General features: G+C 48.7%; 1 protein-coding gene across 2 annotated transcripts in view; it reads left to right on the top strand.

The window, feature by feature from the left end:
* The first annotated feature begins 4600 nt into the window (after nt 1-4600).
* The window catches only part of LOC142573272 (uncharacterized), a 264000-nt gene continuing 259610 nt past the window's right edge, over nt 4601-8990 (top strand). The window contains exon 1 of one of the 2 annotated variants that reach the window (XM_075682905.1): nt 4601-4672. In XM_075682905.1, the coding sequence (XP_075539020.1) occupies nt 4612-4672 (61 nt within the window). In that variant the 5' untranslated portion in view covers nt 4601-4611. The remainder of the gene's footprint in view (nt 4673-8990) is intronic. The other variant, XM_075682906.1, reaches the window with a different exon arrangement.

The following is an 8990-nucleotide window of genomic DNA, read 5'->3' as shown; positions in this document are numbered from 1 at the left end:
ATTCTGTTGGTAATTATCGTGGTGAATGTTTTATATAATACTGGAAGTAAGCTTATGGGCCTTTAATTTTTCACTTCTATAATGTCTCCCTTTTTGAAGATTAGTATAATGTTGGCATTCTCCAATTCTCCGGGACCCTTGAAGTCCATAGTTCGTATTAAGTACCGCTAGTTTTACAAGCATAATGTCTCCTCCATCTTTGATTAAACCAACTGTTCTTCCATCTTCTCCTGCTACTTTTCCCCGTTTCATGTCTTGCATGGCCCCTCTAACTTCATCGCTGGTTATAAAGAGCCTCTCTAACCTGTTCATTACCTCTTCAGATGGAGGTATCATGGCTGCTCTGGGTACTCTACAAGTCAGCTGAATTCTTCCGCTCTTTTTACTATACATTCGAGATTGCTGGTGATATTGCCCTGCTCATCTTTAGTTCATACATCTTGCTTTGTCCTATGCAAAGTTTTCTTCTCACTGCTATTGTGTTGCGTCCATTTTTTGCTGCTTCCTCAGACTTTCGCCCGTTATAATTCTGAATATACCTTATTTCTCCTTGTTGATCAATGTTGACAATTCTGCGAATTGTATCAGATATCTTAATTTGGACACTGTCATACTTTGCCGCTTCTTTATTAGCTCCTTTTTTGCTTGGGCGAGGTTACCTACGGGTTGCCTTGGTAATTTACCTCCAACTTCAATTGCTGCTTCTGAAGCCAGCCTAATTAACGTTTCATTCATTACTTCTATGTCATCTTCATCGCTCTGTTCTAAGGTCTGCTTTTACCCTTACTGCTTCTAGCTTGGACTGTTTCTTCTTTCTTACTAATTTTACTCTTTCTCTCTTCAAATTGAGGTGAATCTTAGACCTCACTAAACTATGATCACTGCACTTTACCCTACCTAACACTTCTATATTCTGCAATATGCTGGGATCAGCAGAAATTATCAAATCCATCTCATTTCTTGTTTCAAAGTTAGGCTATTTCCAGGTCCACTTTCTGTTGCCACGCTTCCTGCAGAAGGTGATCATGATTCGCAGTTTATTCCTTTGCGCAAATTCTATCAGCCTCTCCCCTCTAGTGTTCCTCTAGTGGCCAATTGCTTGTTCACCAGCCTGCCTTTTTCCACGCTTTTGCACTCGAGTCTACCATTAATACAGTATACTGAGTTTGCACATTTTTCGACGCTAATTCAACATCTTCATAATACTGATATATTTCATCATCATGACTGGAGGTTGGAGCGTAGGCTTGTACAACCTTTATTCTATACATTTTATGAAGTTTTATTACGAATACTGGTACACTCTGATTAATGCTGTAGAACTCGTGAAGGTTGCCCGCTATGTTCTTATGAATTAGGAATCCTACCCCGTATTGCTGCTTATCTGGGAGTCCTTTATCGGAGAGGATGTCGCCTTGGTCAGCGTTGTATAAATCTTACCAGTTCTTCTAATCTCACTAAGTGCGATATCACAGGCAACGTCTGATAGTTCCTGAAAGAGTACTGCTAAGCTAGCATCACTCGAAAGAGTTAGGGGGTTAAAAGTTGCCACGGTAAGTTTGGATCTATTTCGAAGCTACTGGTAGGTTCTGCTTACAGAGCGGGCTAGCAGATATTCCGCCTTCATACGTCCGCTAGGAACGGTCCGCCTTAAGCTCCTAGCCTTCGGTTTGAAAAATGCAGGGCACCGTTTTTCAAGTCTTATGGAGAAGGTGCTGCGAGGACAAGACGAGTTCACCATGCCTCACTTAGTCGCGATATACTCTGTATCCTGGTCGGAGCATATGCAACATTCGAGCGCACTGTTGGACCGGTTGCGTGAAGCAGGCTTAACCATCAAGGCGCCAAAATGCCAACTAGCGCAAGCGGAAATGGTCTAGGTCACGTAATGGGACAGGGCCGTCGCCATCGTTCTGAGCGAAATGTGGCTGCGATACGAGACTTCCCACAGCCGCACACAAAGACCGACATCGCTCTTTGTTAGGGGTCCCCAGGTAGTATCAGCGGCAGATTCGTTGAGGATAGGCTTAGGGAGTACGTCCATAAAGTTAACAGGCCTTCGCCGCATGGCTTCCTCGCAATTCATTGTCACAAGTGCGAATATGTTCCGCCATTTGAAGATACAGTTATTATTGGGAAAAGCAAATGCAAATGAACTCGTCTCCTCATTGAAAGTGCTCGCATTGAAGACTTTGGGAATGCTTGTGTTAGCCAATCGTCCATGTCATTGTCAAAGAAGGATTTGAAATTGCTGCGCATGCGTTGAACATAGTAGTTTATCCCTAGTCTGCAAGTGCGTGGTACTATCATTTCCTCTGTTACCATGTCAGTAGACATGTGCTTATAAAAAACGCGAGAGAAAAAAGTAAGGGTACATAAGTGGCATCCCTCCCGGAAATAGATTATTGTTGGAAGTTAGCGCTTGTGTGTCTGTTTTCTCCTCTAGGTCTTTGTGCTTTTTGCGCTACAGGAAAAACTGCCAACTTGAGTGCCACGTTCCAAGCGCTGCGTACGAAATCTTACCATCGCGTCTGAAAAAGGCAGCGCACGCTTGTTGCTGCGAGGGAACCGACTTAACGGAACCATCGCACAGAGCATTGTCGAGGCTCCCCGATGTGCGTGCTAGAGTTTGTGGTCTCTCACACACCGCTGCCGGTGTTAGCGCTGCAGTATTGCGTGTCCCCGAACGACCAACGCGGGTTCGAGCATCCGTGCGTACCGGGCGGCGCGCCTGTCCTGCCTCTTCGGCGTGTCGACGCGCTGTTTCGCGCGCAGGACGAGCCGGCCCCACCTAGGGAAATGCCCGCGCACGTAGCAACGGAAACCCTAGGAGAAACTCTGCCGAAAGGACACCACGACATTTATTTAGCTGGATTTCGACACAACCCAACCTAACACAACCTAGTTGGAATGCGACTGCTATGCAAAAGCATTGCCCAATGGTCGCTCGTGGCTGCTATCGCCGCACCGCGACTGAGAAAGGAAGCCACTTTAGAGCGGCCGCCTATCCTTAGCTAACGCCTCCCGTTGCGCACCCCGTAGCAGAGAAAAAGGAAAGAGAAACAAACGGAGGGACAGACGGGGGCACGATCGGGCGGTGCCACCTCGGGGCACGACACAAGAGTGCGCGCTCCCGCCGACAAGCGGAAGCAACCACCGGCATACATAGGGGCTGCCGCCGCCGGCAGAAAGAAACGCACCCTCCGGCGCCTTGGATGTGGTCTCCCCAGGCGTACAAGCCAGCAGTGCCCGAATCGCGCCAGAAACCCGGCCAATGGGGCAGCCCGCTCACCCCTCCCCAGGGCGCGGGATGGAAGCAGAGTGGCATTGTTTTATGACCTGCTGCTGCCATCCCGTCCAGGCAGGGAGGCGAGGGTCATGGAGCTCTCGGAGACGCAACGGCGTCGCGCAGCTATTGCGAGCGCTCGAAACTCCGCAAGGTCGATGGTGTATGAGCAAGATACGCGCGAAGGTAGTCGAAGAGGTGGGACTAATGAGGTGCGGATGATATGGAGAGGGTGCACATACGGTCTAATGTACGTACGTGTCTGAGGTGAGGCATCGAAAGGCGAGTTGCGTGATGCAGTGTACTTGACTCAGAGTTGTCATGCCTCCGTCACTTTATGGGAATAGATATTACTCTGAAACAAAATAAAGAGCAAGATGCTCTTATTAGAATTTCCGCTGCTCCTGGTCTAAACTGTTACTTTTGGCACCCAAATTTTTTTTTCTTCTGCATTTCCCAATTTTCAGTGCATTGTAGACAGCTTATGTTCAATAACTGCTTGCTGACTTCCAACGTTTTCTGAGTCTGGAAACGCTTCTTAACCTTCTTGGTATACGGTCCTGCAAGCTACAGCACAGTTCCTACAAGTGAGTCGAGTGCCTACAAGGTTTGAGTCGTTCTGTCGATGTGCACGCCAGTCGTTCATCGTGTTCCAGTGCTTAATAGGTTGCTTCCGAGGCAACCGACAAGCAGAGGACTTCATCGCGACTCGCACAAACCCTGGCAACAAAAGGCACTACAGAAGTTCCGTCTCCAGGACAGCCACACCTTTCTGACCCACTCGCTTCTCCTCGAAACTTGTTGCCGTGTGCTGCAGCAAGTTGTATTCGGCCATCTTAATTTAGTCACTCTCTGAAGCTGTCGTAAGCGAAAAACTTCATGCCGAGCGCCCCAAGCCATACCATCTTGTCGTTACAGCACCATGAATCGCCAGGATGACTCCTATTAACTGCAAGGCTAGATTACAGTGGAGACCTGGCTGTCCCGACGTGCTGGAGACTGCCATTGCTTGAGGCGTTTGTGCATGGTTCAGCCATTACAGTTGACGAACACGGTCGCTTACGAGACGATCGGCCCCAGATGGCGTCAGTGCGGGACACTGCAAGGGCGTTTATGGAGGCCCGGTATTCGGTGACAGCCCCCCTTCCACGCAGACCCCCGAATGTGACACGGGCCTTGTCCCGCACGCATCTCGGCGTGTAACGGCGGGGCGCTGTCGGCGAGGAGGCCAACCGGTTTCGCGTCCCGCGTCCCTGTCGCGAGCGCTCTCGGAAGCGCGCGCAGGGCGGGCCGGCCATTAGCTGCTCAGTCGCGATCCGGTCGCCATGTGGGCGCACGGCGCTTCGAGCATCGTGTGTGTCGGCGTGCTGTTCGCCTGCTCCGCCGGTGAGTCCTCTGTCTGCTGTTTCGCGCACGTGCGGCGGTGGCCGACACAACGGCACGTGCTCCCGGGTTCGCGTCGCTTTCGCTGCAGAACACTATTCGGGGCGACACTGGACGGGGATTATGTTGCAAAAGCTGCACGAATGCATGTAAAACTGTCACACGCAGAGAAAAAAAAATCACGAGGACAAACTGCAAGGTGGCATGTGATCTCCCTTTTGTCCGCGCCGCGGGAAAGCTAGTCTTTGGCATACGCATAAATTTGCGCTTTCGAAATAAATATATACCTCAAACAAAACTCTCTCAGTGGATAGTGAGCGCACGCGTTCTTCTATCGTGTTCGCCCCTTGGCGCTTTTCTGTAACAATGCACTTCTTCGCATGTCGCCTAGTTCGCATTTGCCGGCTTTTTGAATGGGTTTCTTATATTAATTTCTCACATGGTGTGTGAATAAGCTCGCTTGCTGTGAGATGTACGTAAAGTTGAACCGTCGCTATAAATAGGCCGTATCACATTCGGCGGTGCTTACCGGTAAGTGCATAGAAATTAACCCCGCCGCATTTAATCAGCTTATCGGAAGGGCATTCTTCGATGTAGCCGTCATGATTTAAAGGCAGCGGATTTGTTAGCTATACGTACAGGAAAGGTGCGCTATAGGAATTGATCGGCATCCCTGAATGTTATGCTCACGAAAAGTCTGAGAACACAGGCTTAGTGAAGCCCTGTGGACAGCCCTCTTCCGTGACAGCTGCAACGTTTAGACAAGTGTTCTCAAGCTTGGTCTACATAGTATGGCTAACTTGGAATGGTTGCTACATGCGGCTGAATTGAGTAACAGCATATGCTAAGAAACTGAACAAACGGAAAGAAATGGGCAGTGCTTTGTGTCGTTCTATTCTTTAGTTTGAAAGAATACTGGTTTATGGTATAGTAAAAAAATTATCACACATAGAATATAATTCCCTATGTCCGGAAAGGCTCTACAATGACAATCATCTTAGCTGCACTTGCTGAAGGCATCATGCCGGGTCACATGGCCCCTTCCGTCCTGTCCCATCTGAGCTATCACTCAACTTAGCGCCTGGGTTAGAACCCAGGCGCTAAGTTCAACGAAAATGCAAACGAGTGTGTTAAGTTCACTTTCGCTCGATTATTAAGTCATAAGCGCCCGTGGCGCATGAAATGCGAGGATGCCAGCGGGGTCGGCAAAATGTGCGCCGCTGCCCGGAGCGCAATGCAGCCCGTTAACAGTGATGCCAGATAATGAGAGATACGCCATAAAAAAAGAGAAAGCACTTTTTACAGATGCACTTGGCTGTTCTTGCATGTGTATTCGACATATGCAAGGTCGACATGCCCACAGGCGGCTCAAGAGGTCAAAAATTCTAACGCAAAGGAGCCTAAAGAGATTGGGTGAACAAGGGAAGCACGGATCTCCGGGCTTCCCATCCAACCCTAATTGAAGGGAACCAGGTGCGCGATTAACTGGACCCCGTACCAAAATTTACTGGTGAGCGCGCCGCCCCCCCCCCTTCTCGAACAAAGGGAGACACTAAATTTGGAGCCTTAAAAAGCATTTAGCTGATCGTCTCGCACGTAGGTCGTTCCCCTATACGAACCGGGGTGACTAAGCATGAACTACTTCTTTTCTCACGTGCTTCTAGACCACTGAAAATTTGGTCCAGCGATATCACCATCAGCCTATCTTTATGTCTGCTGCAGGACGAAGGCGTCTCCCAGCGATCTGCAATTGCAGTTGTCTGGCGCTAGCTGATTCCAACTTCCACCTGCAAATTTTCAAATTCCGTCACGCCACCTAACTTTCCGCCGTCCTCGACTGCGCTTCCTTTCCCTTGGTACACACTCTACCGCTCTTACAGCTATGACAAGCAGTTTTGGTTCCATCGCTCTTTGTACCGTCCTTAACATGTTCTCTAGCTTCTTTGTTAACCTGCGCGTTTCTGCCCCGCATGTTACCACCGCTATAAATGCAATAATTGAACATTTTTCCTTTTCAAGGACTTGGTATTGCCAGCCGCATGCACAACAACCTATTTTCGTTGTTCCGTAAGTGTCCTTCTCGCAACCAGGGTGCCCTGCGAGTTCCCTATGTACTTGCCCTCAATGCACGCACGATCTACAAGGATTGGTTGCTGCCCCTCTCGACAATCAGCGGTTGCCGGGACCATCTGGACTGCCTCCACATGTTCCACGACTCTGCCCTCATCGTCCGCTCCCGTGTCCACCTCCTCGCAAAATAGCTGGCTTCACCTGTGAAGTAGACGGGTAGTCCGAGCGTTTGCCCGCTTGGCGCCGTGAAAAAAGAAGAAAAAGATAATATCGATACCTGAAATATATTAGATGTATAGCTGCGTAAAGCGCGTTGCTGATTTTTAAAACGTTGGCCCCTTCATTAGCCCCGTGGCACCAAAGCACACCTTTCCGAATGTTTGTGCTTGGAGAAAAATCGGCGGTTGTTGCTTTCAATTTCGAGAGAAGAAAAAAACGTCCCTTTCGGGGTCAGCAATTGCTGAGCGCATAGCCAGCACTAGTATCGCAGAGGCCAACGGGGAGCGAACAAAACGAGCTCTATGCTGTTGTGAGGAAGTTGTGGAGATCCCACACACTTTGAGAATTCATTTCATACAAACCATATTGCAGATATCTGGCTACCTAGCATTGTTTTGGTTTGCTCGAAGCCATCGATGCTAGGTGGACCAACGTGATTGTGTAAATTGGGAAGTTGTTTGTATGGATCGCGAGCGTACGTGTCTGTGACGACCACCTTGAAGACGATCGAGTGGCCGCCACGCCATGATTTGTACGCTTGCCATCGCGCGCCGGCTAACAACATGGCAATTTTTGGTTTGCGCATAGGTACTGGGCGAGAACAAACGAGAGAAACACAGCTTGGGGTGTCACCGGCGACTACGTGTTATGCAATCGTATGTATCCATGGATATGTCATATGGTGTGTGTTAAACGACGATGACATTTGCACTCCTGCGAAGAATTCTTAAATCATTATTAACTCGGGCGAACATGAAGCCGGTAGGACATCGCGCAAATTTCTGCGTAGCGTGCTACGAGGAAAACACTAAGTGGACCGGCCCCGGAGATAGTACAGTCGGCGCCTCATAGCGCAGACGTTCACAAAAAAAGTCGGGGAAGTCGCACGGAGCGCACGCGCTGAATGCTTCGAGGGGCTAGCTGATAGTAGGTACAGAAAAGTAAGCGTGCGATCGTGGCACAATTTTAGCCCTTCTAATATGCGAAAAAAAATTATTTAATGACCTTCGCGGCCCCTCTTATGACATAAAGACTTGTGTTGTGACTACTTATAGTCTTTGGCAAAGTGTGATGTGTGACAGGCGCGCCGAGGCTGATGCATCTAAAAGGCCATTTTTCCTTGAATCTGGTGTCGTACGCGGCGCAGAAGCAGCCACCAGAGTTTATTTTTTTATTTGATGTTTGTCTGAAATGCCGGTAAGCCTAGAGCTCCACCTCTTATTACAACGTAATAAAGATGATCGCACAATGCTGAGACCACTGGGCTGCTGTGCTTGGCGGCAGTGGTTCGATTCCACCATCGGTCTCACATTTTCGTTTTATTAAAGCGAGGCGAGACAGGAACCTACCTACCTGGTGGAAAATGCCAACAATTAGGCGAAGAATGCTTCGCATCAAGGAGTGTGCAGAAAACATGAACGATGATTGTCCAAGTACCGTATTTACTAGAACGTAACGAGACCACGATCGTAACGCGAGGCTCGACTTTTCAGTGCGCGAAATAGAAAAAGTAATCATAATGGTAACAGCGCAAACGAAACGACGACAGAGTAAAGGACACAGGACAGCGATCGTCCTGTGTCCTTTCACAACGTCGTCGTTTTGCTTGCGCTGTTGCCATTATGAATGCATAATAACTCGCCCTACTTTCCACTTTAATACAGAAAAAGTAAAACTGCTATTGCAACGCGAGATGAACAGAAAAGCAAATTGTACCTTTATTCAAGGAATCAATTCGTAAACGAGTTCTCTTCACTCGTAATCGGCATCTGACAAGGATACGGAGATTTCTTCGGGTGATATTCTCGGGCGACTACATTAAGAGATACTTTTATATTCGCGAAAATTCGTGTGACTCGGCGCCGACAGCGTCCCTGACAAGTGTTTCTGGGACTGTACCGAGCCCAAGAAGAGCGCTGTTTATTTGAGAGATTCGGCGCCGAAATGAGTCAAGTCTCGCGAAAGTGAAAGTATTTCCGGAAAGTGATCGCCCGAGAATCAAGTCATCCGTGGTGTCGAGCTCGTTTGAGAT

The sequence above is a fragment of the Dermacentor variabilis genome, chromosome 2 (assembly GCF_050947875.1).
Source record: "Dermacentor variabilis isolate Ectoservices chromosome 2, ASM5094787v1, whole genome shotgun sequence".
Taxonomy (NCBI): domain Eukaryota; kingdom Metazoa; phylum Arthropoda; class Arachnida; order Ixodida; family Ixodidae; genus Dermacentor; species Dermacentor variabilis.
Note: the sequence above shows the minus strand (reverse complement) of the source record. Positions and strands in the feature narration are given on the sequence as shown.